The sequence below is a fragment of the Ziziphus jujuba genome, chromosome 2 (genome assembly GCF_031755915.1).
Source record: "Ziziphus jujuba cultivar Dongzao chromosome 2, ASM3175591v1".
Lineage (NCBI taxonomy): Eukaryota > Viridiplantae > Streptophyta > Magnoliopsida > Rosales > Rhamnaceae > Ziziphus > Ziziphus jujuba.
In genome coordinates, this window is record NC_083380.1 from 19,935,758 (window position 1) to 19,952,277 (window position 16,520).

The 16,520-nt window shown below is 27.6% G+C and overlaps 1 protein-coding gene across 1 annotated transcript; it reads right to left on the reverse strand.

Moving 5' to 3' along the window:
* Positions 1 to 333: 333 nt before the first annotated feature.
* Positions 334 to 6,783, reverse strand: LOC107418908 (protein STRICTOSIDINE SYNTHASE-LIKE 10-like). The gene is made up of 3 exons (XM_025074001.3): positions 6,462 to 6,783; positions 2,903 to 3,169; positions 334 to 991 (listed from the first exon to the last, which is right to left on the reverse strand). The coding sequence occupies exons 1-3, from the start codon at positions 6,725 to 6,727 to the stop codon at positions 478 to 480; spliced, it is 1,047 nt and encodes a 348-aa protein (XP_024929769.3). The 5' UTR covers positions 6,728 to 6,783; the 3' UTR covers positions 334 to 477.
* Between the last annotated feature and the right edge of the window lie 9,737 nt (positions 6,784 to 16,520).

Genomic DNA, 16,520 nt, shown 5'->3' on the forward strand with positions numbered 1-16,520 from the left:
AAAAAAAAAAAGGAAAGTTACTGATAACAAATGAACTTTTGAAAAATAACAATCAATACACAAGCCCAATCCACAAAATCTAGAACATGATCAACATTAATAATGGCAATACCATCAACTCTAAAATATAAAGTGATCTAACAGTTGGTCTTAGGTCCAGCACCCAAAGGAATGAAAAGTAACAGTAAGAGTTATACGTATCTGGGCTGATGTTGCACGATTACAAACTTCAGGATGTTGATGCTAATTCAATGTAGAGTACAAAAATATGTGCGAGGAGCATCGGCGTTAAAAGTCCATATATTAAAAAGTTGCAAAACGAATGTATTCAGGTACTTTTTTCCTTAAATTAATAACCATATGAGCAGTATACTCTTATTCCGTACACATAATGCGGCCCAAGCTGGTAACATATGTGGCTATAAGTAAACCATATATTAAGTAGTTAAGCAATATTAAAGTTTATAATATTATAGATTAATTAAGAGTAGCAACAACATAATTGTTAATGACAGACCCAAGATATAATCCGGAATTCGACTCTTGAACTTCACTGACAGAGTACTCCGTAGTTTTTCCTGCGTCAATTGTCACCATCCGCAACACATTGCCTTCCTCACTGAGCTTTATGCCTAAAGGCACAGATTGTTTCTGTTCTTCTTCTCTAGCGGACCATAAAAGATCGCGATCATAAGCTATTTCAATATTTGCGGCAACCCAAAATTCTCCTCTGGGATTCCTTTTAATGTTATCTGGTGCAGGGAGTCTAGCAAAAATGTCTGAAGCACCAGCTTTGGGACCTTTGAGCCAAAGTCTTAGAATTCTATCTGACAAAAACTCGGAAACAAGGACGAAATTGCCACCTTTGCTTACTGCAACACCAACTGCTATTTCAAGATTTTTTAGCAACACTCTCACCTCTTTGCTTCTTGGGTCGTAACTGAGTAACCTTCCTGTCATGTCTCGATTAAGGATTGCCTCATTTATTTGACTACATGCATGGACAAAAGTTACTTTATTATTTTTCAAAACAAAAAAAAGCAAAATCAAAAAATTATTCAAGCAAGATTCTTTAGTTAAAATTTGTTAATTTAAGGATTTAGGCTATATATATGCAACATTGTATATCAATTTTGATACGGTGGACTACATACCTCACATATAGTACATGATAATGATTTAATATATATGATTCCAAATGTGGGTAAAATTATTTTATTTTATTATTTTTTTCAAAGAAGAATCCATTGTGATATACACATTTGATCATTTAATTGACTCTCATTACATGGGTTTTCTTTTTCTTTTTCTTTTTCTTTTTCTTTTTCTTTTTCTTTTTTCTTTTTCTTTTATAAAATTGATTAATTTTTCTTTAACAGCTTTTTAGTATTAAAAAAAAATAAAATGTTGAAATTAATATTATCATATGTACTTTGCCAATCATACCCCTACATAGCCAACCAAAGCTAGTTAGCCCACTTGTTGCAAATCATACCCCTATGTAGCCAACAAAAGCTAGTTAGCCCACTTTTATAGTACATACATATTCAATCAATGAAAATAAGGGTTAATTAGAGTTTAATATCCTCTAATGTAGAGAAACTATATTTTCGACATTCAAATTTAAGAAGTTCCAGTTTGTTGGTTTTAGTCCAATTGGGTGTTTTAGCAAACAGTGGTTAACGGTTGGATTATATATAATAAATATCAAATCACAATTTGTTGCAATTTAGATCTTTATTTTCAAAAGAAAAGGAAAAAAAATTGCATTTTAATACCTCAAACCATTAACAGCCATTAACCAAAAATACAATTAGACCAAAATAAAACAGATTAAAACTTGAGGGTTTAAATTGGAACGTTTTAAATTTAAGTATCATAAGTGCAATTTTTCCAAACTAAAAACTACTAAAGCACAATTAACCTATAAAATAACAGTATGGCATATAAGTATCTTTTGATATCAATATTTGTTTTTTGACTTAACATGTGTTTAATTACCTTTTCCTTCTAAGTGAAATTATTAAAAATACGTACATATAGATTTGATCTTAAATATCTGTAAGTTTACAACAAGAGACATTATGACTCAAAATGTTTAAAATTGTCACTTGACCAGCTAGTTTTTTTTTTTTAAATAAATAAATAAATAACATCTGCAAAATTATTTTATACCTAAATATTAAATAGGATATCGCTTATAGGATATCAATTTTCTAAATATATATAGAGCTTTGATATGTTAATTAGTAGGCCTTGGATATATGAACATTGTTCTCATTATAAAGTGGGGGAAATAAAAATTCAAAAAATCATTACATAACTAGCAAAGTATTTCTATATTTTACTACAAAGCTGTAAATGAGGAAAATAAATATATAAATGATGAATAATTAGCAATGTTGTGATTTTTTTTTTTTCTAATTTCAGTTGTAAAATTTCATTACGGATCTAAATATGAGAAGCATATACCTAAATTGGATTTATTTTTATTATTTTTTAAAGCATGAAAACATGGGCTAACAAAAAATTCTTATCCTTTAATTTTGTTAACTTTCTTTAAAAAATTGTTATATGTGGATGATGGAATACTAATGGGACTTATATATATTGTTGACATTTTAATTGGTTGCCCTTCACTTTTTTATAATAAGGTTTTAGTATAAATAGTCAATATATATATATATATATATATATTAAAATATATCCTATTAGCATTTATCATCTTATCTTGGGATCCAATTGGTGCTCAATGCTAACAAATATCTAAACTCTTTACTTTTAACATGTCATAGTGAACAATAATATTAATTTTTCTCAAATAACCATTTTTTTTCTTCTTTTAAATGATTGGCAATGAAGAAAAAGGGAAACTAAATTGGGCAAGATATATATGTATTACCGTCTTTGAAATCGTGCACTAGCATCAGTGAAATAGACAATGCCAGTTTCCGGATCAATATCCAAAGCATTCAGGAAACGGAAAGGAAAACCTCCTGCACTTGTCGCAAGCTGGGTGGCAACCCCTCCATTGCGACCCACCACCAAAAGCCCGAAATATGCATCTGCTATGTAAAGAGTACCATATTTATCAAATCCCAAACCTAGTGGTCTCCCACACATGGGTTCCAATGCTGGATTACTTTTACCATCGCATAGTGCCCTAGACCTGTGAGAGCCAGGATAAAATGTAAATAAATTAGCTTAACGTCGAGTACATACATACATAAATGATTAATGTGTTTAAGCCAAAATTTTATCCAACTTTTTTATGTTTGATGAAAATTCATTATATAACATTCAAAGTATGAAAAACAATCACTTAACCTCTAGAGGTTTGGAAAGCTGAAAATATAATTTTTTATTTTCATTTTTTATACTTTAGTTTTTGAAGTCAAATTTTCTTTGAAATTTTGTCCTAAAAATGTCAGAACATAATCAGTTTAACGATTATTTATGCAAGCAAAATTCAATTTAAAGACCATTTGTACAAGCAAAATTTGAGTTCAAAGATCATAGTACCAAAAACCAAAATTAAGGACTAAAATATCAAAATATATCTAACTTATGAAAAAAAAACAGGCTAATTAAAAAATAAAAAAGAAAAAGAAAAACCTCTAAAGTTTGGGTTGAATAATTGTCACTTAGCCGTTGAAATTGATTTTTAACTAAATTGACTTGTGCAATTTTTATTTTACTCTTTACGAAGTTATGTAAAGATAAACATTAAATTATTATTCTCTTCTCCTTTACGAGGACAGTTTATTAATAATAATCACTATTTATTTAGATAATAATCTGAGTTTGAATTTATTTATTTCTAAAAAAAATAAATTTATTATCATCTCATTTACGTTATAATACTATGTACATATTTGATCATTTATAATAAATATCTGTATTGAAAAAAATATTATTCACTCGAGATTCTTTTGTGTATAGTCACATAGAAATACAAATAAAATACATTTTTAATATATATTATTAAAAAAAATTGATAAAATAAATTTTTGATTTTTAGTTTGGCATAGTAAAGTAAAACATAGTTTTCATAAATCAATATAGCCAAAATATACTCCACAGATGATAAATGATAATTATCCAAATATAGAAGGAATAAGTGATGATTTTTCAAATTTTATTGGTGTAAATAAGTTTTCTTCAAACCTTCCAATGTTTAAAATTCTGAAGGTCTGTAAAAATATAATTTCGACGGAGCTACATCGACAATCACTTAGTCAGTTGGGATGGGGGTAGTCGTTCGGAATGAGAAAGGCATATAAATCATATTTGCAATGTCAAAACCCATGAACAAATGTTTGTCCCCCTTGATAACTTAATTAATGACCAATAAATATGGTATTAATTAGTTTGTGTCTCGAAGCATGTATTAATGGTGGAACGGTTGAGAGCGATCTAAAGTGGCAGTGGATCTGATTAATTATATGGATGACAATCTCGGATTTGACTATTTTTTGGTGGAAGAAATTAGAGATCAATTGAATAGATAAAATAACTCACGCTAATTTTTCTAGTCAGCAGAGTAATAAAGTAACTCGTGCTATGCTAGATATATGCAGTGTCCAGTAAATTTGCTTGAAATTTGGATGGAGGGACCAAGTTGGCTTCAACCTTTAATCCAGTCTAGTATTGTTCTTCAACCTCTAATAAATTTTCTTTTGTTCAAAAACAATTTTTTCCAAGCATACCATCATAAATCCGTACGTAAATTACAGTTTCCATATAAGACAACAACTAGAATATAATCTTCAATGTTTCCTAAAAGCCTAGTCGTAAAACTATCTTTTTATTTTTTTATTTTTAAAAAAAAAATGAACATGAGCTCCATACCCTCAGTTATCCAAAAAATAAAAATAAATAAATAAAGAAAGAAAGAAAAATCCAGTGTTTCACATATGGAGAAAATGTGCGCACATCTCTCATTGTCCCTCTATATCATTTTTCTATATCTCATGCGTAAAAGTCACTTTCAAAACGTTATTATCTATTCCATAATTTTTTTAAAAAAAATGTTATATCTAACATATATATATATATATATATATACGTAACTTTATATGTTTATAGTAATATAAAAATAATTATTTGTTAAATAAATAAAGAGAAATAATATGTATGTTTTTTTTATTTAAGATACTTTATAGTTTTCTTCAAAAACACTTATGTTTTGAAATTGATTCATGAATATGATCATCAAATGATAAAGTCGCAAAAAGCTTTTTGTTTTATTTTATTTTTATTTTATTTTTTATCGTAAGTCCAAAGAAACTTAAATAATAAATCAATTGCTAAAAATATTATAAACAAACAAGGTTTGCATTTTAGTATATTTGATTTGTAAGGTTTTGTAACTTTAGTTTTCAGATTTCAAAAGTAACAATTTAAACTTTCTATTTTCAAATTTGTCGTAGATTTTTCCTCTAATCCTCAATTTTGTTCAATCAACATCCCAATTTCTTTCCTGGCAGATTCTATTGCAAGTTTTTTTCACTAAATTGTCACCAATTTATTTGGTCAAAATTAGAGATTGTATCAATCTTCAATAAATTTAAAACGTAAAAATTTAAATTACTACTTTTAAAAGTTAAAAACTTAAATCATAAAATTTAATTTATAAGTCAAAGAAACTAAAATACAATTAATCCTAGATACAATAAGAAACTATCAATATAGACCCATATAAACACACACCCACCCACACACACACATATGTATATATGGTTTGTTGCATTTAAATACTCTCTATTTTTCAGAAATTGCACTTTTTACCTTCAAATTTAAAATGTTGCAACTAAAATTTTCATATTTCTATTTGTTGCCTTTCGATCCAATCAATTTGTTCAGCTAATGAGTAACCAATTGGAGGGCACGAAAATGCAAAACTTTTTAAAAGTAAAGAATCTAAATGCAACAAATTAAATCAATTTGTATTTTAATATTAGTGATAGTAGGGGTCATATGAGATGGAGCGGTTAATTAATCAGGATAGCCAAAAACACCCTATCAAACTAAAATGCAACATATTGAAATGTAAAAAGCTAAACTGCTACATTTTAAATATGAAGGCCAAATTGCAGTTTTTTTTAATGTAATTAATCGTATATATAAAGAGATATAGAGATAGACGTCTTATTACATATAAAAAAACAAAAAAAGCAAAAAACAAAAAAAAAAAAAAAGGAAAGGCATTTACGCCTTTTTAGTGTGTTTATATATAATATTATTTTCTTCTCAAAGAAAGTGGAATTTGACGTTGACAAATATAATTAATCAATATAATCCAATAACTTTAAACTAGGTAAAAACAAATCAAACAAACAAAAAAAGAAAATTTGAGATTTGAGATGCAATTTAGGGATAGCGCCGGGGAACAACAAATAAAATATATTGTTACTTCGTTAGGGACCCCGTAGTGACGTATGAATATAGAGTTTGGATACCTGTTGGATGAAACTGTGGCAAATTCTGCAAAAGTTCCTGACTTAGGATTGTATTTTAGGACTCTACCGTCGGAGATTCCAGTATAAGGACCAGAACCAGAACGATCAAAAGCAAGTGACTCAGGGCCTGTAGTGTTTGGTGGAAGAGAAAGCTTGAAGGACTTTAGCACTACTATTTTGCTTTCAGAATTCCCTTCAAAGGACAAAATTGCATTAGGGAATGATAATAAGATAAACTGAAAGATATAGACCATAAATAGCGGCATTGTGTGGTTTTCAATTGCTCAACGAGGGGTGAAATGAAACAAATTATGGACTTGAATTTATATAGGAAAACCATAAGCCATTTTTTGGTTGAAGTCAAAGTTGAAATGAATTTATATAGGAAAACCATAAGACATTTTTTGGTTAAAGTTAAAGTTGAAATTACCTAACAAAATTAGCGCAAAGAATAAGTAAATGAACAAAAGTGTATATATATATATATAATTGTGTTGAATTAATTTTTTGGTGAGGCTGTCCGTAAGGACATTTCATAACTCATATCTATAAGACTAGCTAGTACAAAGTTGAATTAAGGGGCGGGTGGGCTACGTAGATGTACATTACCAAATTCAATTAATTGCATGCATTTAATCATATATAGGTTAAAATGTGGTGGGATCAGTGTTTTAAATGATTAATTACATTGTGCACTTTCAAAGTTTTTTTAATTACAATCGATATCTTTAATGTTTCCATAATTACATTGTACACTTTTGATGTTTTCTTTAATTACAACAGGATACCTTTATGTTTCTACAATTACACTGCACACCTTCAAAGTTTTTTCTTTAATTACAACCAGATATCTTCATGTTTCCATAATTACATCCGTTTCCCTTCTGACAAAATTTTATCCATAAAAATGTACTCTCTCTTTTATGTGACAGTTAAAATTTTATTAATTGTCTTTTGTATATATTAATTAAATATGGATTTTGATTGATTTGAAAAACAAAGTTTTTTTTTTTTAATTTAAAAAGATTGAAGCCCAACAGATAGTAAGTACAAGAATAATTATTAATTTTTAACGGCACCCTCTAAAATGTTTAAAACATATTTTTTTATTTTTTTTTACATTTGTTTTCAAAACTTGTTTTTGAAAATGAATGGCTACATAGGAATGGCCAAACTTGTGATATGTGCATTGGGGGGATTGGTGGACTTCATGTTTTCAACAGCTACGACAGGGTCATCCTTGTGATATTATATATTTTTTATAAATTATGTCTTTCTTGTGATTCTAATTTGTAACTGTTATCTTTTCCTTAATTTTTTTTCTTAATTTTTTTTTGGATAGAACTGGTTATATATCATTTTAAATATCATAAAATGCAAGAAACATTTTTAAAATTCTATAGTCATGGATATCCTGCAAAAGTTTTAACGGTTACATACAGAAAAGAAACTTTATATATATATATATATATATATATATATATATATATATGTATAATTAAGAATCTTAATCCTAAAATCTCACATCCATTTATTGCAAAATACATGTCAGTCTTATCTTTTCATATTTGGCTAACTTCCTAAAATTTTTCCATGAACAAATCCAAAGAACGACCCAAATTTGGCCAAACAGGAATGGCCAAACTTGTTTGGCTATTCATTTTCAAAAATAAATTTTGAAAGCAAATTTAAAAAAAAAAATAGAAAACATAAAAAATTATGTTTTAAACATTTCAGAAGGTGCTGTTAAAAATTGATAGTTATTCTTGTACTTACTTTCTGTTGGGTTTCAACATTTTCAAATTAAAAAAACTTTATATTTCAAATTAATAAAAATCTATGTTTAATTAATATATACAAGAGACAATTAATAAAATTTTAACTGGCATATAAAAAAGAGAATATATTTTTATAAATGAAATTTTATCAGAAAGAAGATGGATGTAATTATGAAAATATGAAGGTATCCAATTGTAATTAAAAGAAAATTTTCAAAAATATGCAATATAATTATTAAAATATAAAAGTATTCGGTTGTAATTAAAAAAAACATCATTCTATAATTATAAAAAATAATAAAAATATTCGATTCTAATTAAAGAAAATCTAAAAAAATACACAGTATAATTAACCCATGTTTTAAAAAGCAAACTTGGACTACATCGGCATCGGGGTGACGCCTATAAAAAATATCTTGAGATCTAAAATTTGGGGCAGTACACTTACGAGGCATACACTTTTTTCAGCTTTAATACAAAAATGCCCCTTTGTAGTCTCAAAAACAGTAAAATATGCTGTTCAAAAATACTATTAAATTTAATTTTATTTATTTATTAAAAACCTATTATATTCTCATTTACATTTATAGATTATTATTTATCAATTAGTAATATATAGATTATATATTATTATTTATAAAGGTAAAATTCAGTTCAGTATTCTTTATTTTCGTTTTTTTATTTAAGGATTTATAAAAAAAAAAATTAACAGATGATATCTTTTTATTTTTAAAATATTACATTTCAATTCAAATTCGTTAAATTACAACGGAAATTGTGAAAATGGTCACGTGGTCGTACACCTCCCGTGATTTCCAAAATTAATTTTTCTTTTTTTATCTTCTTTTTTTTTTTTTTCCCCAAAATTTCCATTTTTTTTTCCACCTCACGTGACCTTTCATCTTCTGCTTCTTTCTTCTTCCTTCTCTGCTCACTTCACGTCAAACCAAACTTCAGTTCTTCCTTTCAATTTCTCTTTCTTAATCTCAATTTTCTTTGGCTTTCTCTTTAATTAAAATTTCAAAACTCTAAAAAGCTTGCATTTTTCTCAGTAAGATTAGTAGGAGAGGGCAGTTCACACCCCATCAGATGACGAATCCCACCATTGAAGCTCAAGCTCCTCCACCGCCATCATCGCTTCCACCTCTGCCTCTGCAACCGCCTTAGCCCCACCACCCATCCACCTCCTGTAATCGATATCCAGAAGATCAGTTCACCAGTTTTTGCCCCACATGCCTCATCGCTTCTACCTCTGCCTCTGCCCTTCATGCCTCTTCCAGTTCACCAGTTCATCAATTTTTTCATTTTTTCCATTTGGGTGTTTGGAAAGGAGGAATTTTTATACGTATTTTTTTTATGTTTATTTGTTTTCTTCTTCGGGATGCATGATATAAAAAAAGACAGCAAAAGATGATGTTGATCAAACGCATTCCTTCATCTTTTCTCTTCTTGCAATCTAACAAAAAAATATATATATATATGTATATATATATATGTATATATATACCTTTGAAGAGAAATTGCAACCCATTTTCAAACATACCCATTTCGCTGCAAACTAATGGCTGCAGATTTTATCCTATTTTTTTCCTTTCTTGTACTCTGGTAATGAGAGAAAGAGAAGGAAGAGTGATGAATAAAAATTTGGGTGAAGAAGGTAGAGAAAGAAAGAGAGACGCTGTGAGAGACAGTAAGAGAGTAGACAAGTTATGGAAATTAGGAAAGAGAAAAACAATATTGATTATTAATATTATAATATTTAATCTAAATTTAAATTAAAATCTTAATTTAAATTTATTAACTAAAAAAAGTTTTATTTGATTGTTAATTTTTTCCCTTGTTTGCCAAATATATGTTTTCTTACTAAAACATGAGGGAGAATTTTTTTTTTTTTCTTGTTCACCAATATATTTAGAATTTTATTTTAATATTTTAAATTAAAATTAAGAATATTTTATTTTTGAAACATAAAATTAAACATAAAAGAATTAAAAATTAGACATAAAAATGTTAATTTTAATTTAAAATTAAAATTAAAATGTTAATTAGGCATAAAAATTAGATTAAATGTATTTTCAATCTTTAAACCATTTTTCTCTCAAAATTTTTTCTTAAAAAAATATGAAATTATTAAAAAAAATTATTTTATTGTCTCACGTGATCAATTTTTTGAACAAAAATCTTTTGATTTTAACGGTTTCAATTTTGTATAATAGAAAGTATTATCTGTTAAAAAAAATTTTTACAGATACCAAACTAAAAAGAGTAAAAATAGAGAATACTAACCAACATTTTATCCTATTTATAACTTAGTAATATATGTTGTATTGTATATTTATCTATAATTTATTAATTTTATGTTCACATAAGCTTTAATTTTTTTTTTATACAGTCTAAAAATGATTATGTTTTATATCAATTTAAATATATATTTAATTTTATTTATATTATAATTTAATTTCTGGAAAGCATATATGCTTCAACGTGGAGCTTACATTTCGTCTCGTAACAATAAAAAATATGTTTTGCATTTTCATCTTTTAAAATATTAGATGGGATATGTAGATATATATATATATATATATATATATATGAAAATTTTATAATGCAGGTATTTGTATTATTTTTTTTCCACGGATAATTTCAAAAGATGGTGATTTTTATAAAAATTATTATTTTAATATAATAATATTGATGATAATTTTTTTTTTAAAATCATTGATTTTTTAAACATCTCTGCACGATAAAAAAATGAGGACATCCACCATAGAAAGACCCCATATATATAATATAATATATATGTCAAGAATAGAGATTCTACCTTAGGCTTTCAAAATGAAAAACAATGAACTTTGTTATTAAAACATCCGTGAGGAGATTATATATAAGTTAATCAATTACTTTTAGGCTCTGTTTAATAAAATTTTAAAATTTGATCGTTGGAAACTTCAGCCTTTTCGAGATATCAAGGTTGTGCTCTTGCGATTTTGTCTATTAATTAAATAATAAAGGAGGTATCTCTTTAAAGACAGCTTGGTGGTAAGTTTTTTTAACAAAAAATCTCAGACGATTACATTGTCTCAATAAATATATATATATATATATATATATATATATATGTATGAGTAATACTTAAAATACCAAATAAATATATCAAAATTTGTATCAAATGCCATATACCAATATTTTATTGGTTAAAATTTTATAATAACTCAATTATGAAAAGACAGACCTTTGAAAAAATAAGTGTAATTAAATATAAACTGTAATTAAATATAAACGAATCAAATATCGATATTTGGCACCTGATACATACTTTAATACATTTAATAAGGAGTTATAAACTTACGAGCAAAAAGATATTACAATGATGTAAGGCAACAAACCAAATAAAACAAGAACTTTTTTAGAACCCTTTTTCATTGCATATTTTGGTGGCCTACATGCTAATAAGTAATAATAGTAATAGTTTCAAATTTTCTCAATCTCATTCCAGGCCACGAGTATCTTTATCACCAAAGTAATTACATATTCAATTACTAGAAAGTTAGATCAAAATATACTTTAATACCTTTTATTATTTTTATCAAGTTTTCATTTAGGGAGTTGTAAAAAATATTTTAACAATCGATACCTTCTATTACAAAAATCTAACACTTTAGTCCAATTCTGTTAATTTTTAACAAAAGTAGTGAAAAACAAGGTCAACACATGTGACCTCCAAAAATTGATAATTTTTGGAATTAACTTGTGAGAAAATAAATGACTTGTCTTCCTTATCCATCCAGGTCGAGGTCAACTGATTTTCAACTTCATGGGTCACAGGCTCGGTTGTTTCTTGTCACTACAATGGCCATTTCTTGCAAGTTCAATGTCGTTTTCTTCTTGTCGACAACAACAAAGCCTTATCATCCATTTGTGTTATCTTACTGAATAAGTAATACCCAAATGCAAAAAACATCAATCATGAGGTTTTCAAGGTTCCAAATGAAATTTTATGGTCTCAAATCAAATTGAATGCTCATAATCATTCTATTCCACCTATAAAAAATAAAATAAAATAAAAATTAAAAAAAAATCCTAAAACAACAATGCCCATGTAAATTTCATCCAAAACAAAGTTTCTAAAAATTTTGAATAGATATGCTCCTTTGTTCCTTCTACAATTTTGTACAACAAAAGGAGGTGGTGGAAGAGGTGGAGGAAGCTATGGATTTTGATGATGATAACCAATGATGAAAATATAGGTATCGACAAAAATATTAAAGGTATGATTTTATGGAAATATTGATGGAAGTATCGATATTGATGAAAATGTCGATAAAATTATGAAAACTATAAATATTTAATTTAGAATATAAATTTTTATATATAAAATTATTAGTATAGTAAAATAATATAAAAAATATAAATATAATAATTAGAATATAATGATAATAAACTACTTATCCAATTAGGCATATATACTAAAATCCTATATATTATACAATAGAAAAACTAATAATATTATTTATTTATTTATTTATTGTTTTTGAATAGATAAAATCAAATTAAATACTAAAAAAATACACAAAAAGATAAAAGAGGAGGGATATGAATTGAGATGCTACAATCCTGCAATCTTTAAAAACTTTAGATTTTCTAAATAGATCCATAATTACAACTTAACTGGCCCAATTAATAAATTGGATATTTGAGTATACCAAAAGCCTATGAAAAAGCCCAATATAATATTATCATATTATTATTTTAAATTCTTTTTTTCTTTTTTTTTTCTTTCTTTTTCCTTTTTCCCCCACGTGGGAAAAAAGACTTTTTTCTTTTCCTTTCTTCTTCTTCCTCTCTTCCCTTCGTCTTCTTCCTCCCTCTCTTTCTCTCTATTCTCTCTCTCTCTCTCTCTCTTTTTCTCTATCTCCGATGGCATCTCTTTCCCACTCATTCTCTTTCTTTTTCTTTTTCTTTTTTTTTTTTTTTTTGGCTTCTTCTTCACCTGTTCGAACAGCTCCTCTAATACACTCTTCTCTCTCTCTCAGATCACAAACACACTCACCCAGTCCGGTCGAGATCTCCCATAAATTTCCACCGACAATCCGCCGGTTTCTCCACATCATTTCCACCGTATCCACCCAAAAACCGAAACCCTCACTGACATCGTAAGATTCCATCGACTTCCTTCGATTCCGGCCACAAATCAGCGGCACCCAGGATAGAAACTTCTTCTCCCCCCCCCCCCCCCTCTCCCCAATCGGTGTCGAAGGCGCCCAGCAACCGAAAGTATCGGTGATATCTCGACGGTTTCGTCGACTTTTGTTTCCCTGATGATGACCACTAGCTGCACTACCTCCATCACCACCACCACCTTGTTATTGCTGCTCCAGCCATCAAATTTCGACCACTTTCAAGCCTTATGACAATCCTATCCACTTAATTTGGACCTTCTAAGTCCAAATATGGCCTTAATTTTGCCTAATTCCAAACCATTTGAAAAATATATTGATTTTAAATTTGGCTAAATTTTCCAATCCATTTTTCGGCCACCACCAGCAATGATTGACCAAGTGAGTATATAGTGTTACCCATCTCATAGACTTTCTATTGAGATATAGTTTACCAATTATAAGTGAGTTTTGAGTAATAACCAAATATTGACCAATTTATGTAAATACTTGGTAAAATTAAACTGTAATTGGACAATATAGGACAAAATTAAGGTTGATAATGTATTCCTAAATGTTATTAAGATCCATTAGAAGACTTAATTTTATAAAATTGACCTTAACCCTAATTTTGAATATTGGAAAGTGTTCACAGTATAATTAGATCATTTGTTGTCAAATTTATGTAAGACATTTGATCACATCAATGTCTTTGGTTTAACTTTGAGAGTTAGAGGACTTTTTTATTATATTATAGGCACCTATACTGCGATTGGAGGCGACCCTATAAAGAAGTAAGAATAATCATCGATAGTATCTATGAGTGATTTATATTTTTAAATAATTTTTTGCATATTAGTATAATGTATAAATGGTTTAAATATTATATATATATATATATATTTATATATATATATATGATTTGATTTAAATACTTATTTTATGTATGTGTGAATATTTACTTTTACAATATATGTTATCATTTTATGTGACTTTGATAAGATTTTAAATGAGTTCAAATTATAATGAGTTCATAGTGAACTTGTAAATCTTGATATTTAAATTGATATTTTAGTCTTTTTGAAAAAAATTGATTTTAAAAAAGTGGATTAGAAGTTATATATTTTTTAAGCATATTTAAGTTATTTATATTTCAAAGTGTTTAAAAATAGTTTATGGTGATATATATTTCATTGTTGGTCTTTATGTTTTTACATGAAATAGTGATTTGGAATTTTTAGAATATTTAAATAAATGGTTTGATTAAAATATCAATACAGGATTTGTTTGGAAAAAAATGAAAGTATATGATCTTGGAAAAATTGTTTATAGATATTGTACTATTGTTTATTTAATATACCATATATTAGTAGTGTCTCAATATTGTTATTATGTTATTAGCATGCTGGATTGCCACGATACTTTTAGTATGCTAAGGATCATGAGATAGATTTTGCCCATGGTTTCTCTATTACCACGATTTCTTTGGTACATTAAGAGTTGTGAGATGGGTTCTCCCATTGTTTATTTCTTGCCAAGATGCCTTTGAAATTTAAGGGTCGTGTGTTTACCCATGGTTTATGTCTTTCGCTTTTTACTGCTAATAGTGTTTAAGGGCGACGTGCATCACTTGACAACATTCAGTATATTATATAGTATATTGTTTATTTTTGAATATATTGTCATTTTTTAATATGTTTATAGTTTTTTTGCAGTTTCCATAATTATTTTATAACGTTGTGTTTTTATTATTTTATAACCAACATATAAATCATGACTGATGTGATTTATAATATTTTAATGATTTATTAATTTATAATATTTAAACACCTACTTAATGATATCTATTTCGGGTACAAAATGGATTTTGTGAAATGAATTTAAATGAGAAATTTTTTAAAAAAGTAGAGTGAGAGGTTTTGAGATAAAGCTTTATAGAAATTAAATATATATTTTTTATTGTACTATACCACTCACTAAAATATCTTTATTTTTCCCCTACGTCTAACTAGTTAGTGAGCATTCTATTTCATGCATCACTTGTCGTTTTGTATTTCTTTCGGTAGTATCTTTATGTATTTTTCCTTTGTTTATCCTTATTTTTATCTAGACTTATACATATTGTTTATATAACTATGTTTATAATTATTCTTCAAATGCTCTAATATAAGGTATGAGTATAACGTGCAGTAGTTGTTGATTGTAAGTGGGACCATCTTACCGGGACAGATTCTGTTAAGGCTCTATAACTATGAGTTGAACTCTAGGCAAGCATTTAATATTCCTACGGCAAACATCTAAATGTCCTATAGGCAAACAAATTTGTCTTTATGGGCAGATATGAATTCCGCTTAGGAAAGAGATATTAATGTGTTGGAATCCTAAATGGTTAAAATGTGTTAGAAAGAGAGATGTTAGGAATCTCAAAGAGAAAAGAAGAAGATCTTTGTAGAGAAAGGGTAGAGTTTAAATAGAGGAAGATGCAGTTCCTTTTTATCCAACAAAAAGAGTTTTGTCCAAAGGAATTAGAGGAGTAACTTGTCATAACGAGGTTAAAAAGGTGTAGGACGAAGGCAATATCCATCTTGCAAAACTCTTACGAAATTTTCCCTTTCTGGAGGTTAAAAGAATATTTTATTAAGAAGAGAAAACCCTTTGCAAACTCATTTTAATATCCCAAAAAAAAAAAAAACAAAAACAAAAAAAGAAAGGATAAAATCCAAAGGTCTTAGATCTACATTTGAGAAGAGGAAAAAGCTTGAGGAAGAGTAAGGAAAGTACAAGGTATATGACAAGATGTAGGAAGACTTGGTATATTTATTATAAGAATGCCACGTAAAAATCAGTTAAAAAAAGGGCTGGAAGAAGCTTTTGTGGAGAGGTTTTTAGCCCTTTTGGGTGTTTTGGAAGAGCAAGAAAGAGTCGGGCTTTCTTAGTCCAGAAATACAAGAAGATTTAGGTTTTAGCTTATTCAGCTCCAATGCATGTAAGAGAAGATATTGATTGCTCTTGATGGACTTCGTTAGAATTTGGGCTTATTTGAAATGTTTTTCTAGAAAACATATCGCCATTCGTCAAAGTTAATTTATCTTATAAATTTGGAATAAGAATTCCATTAAATTCAG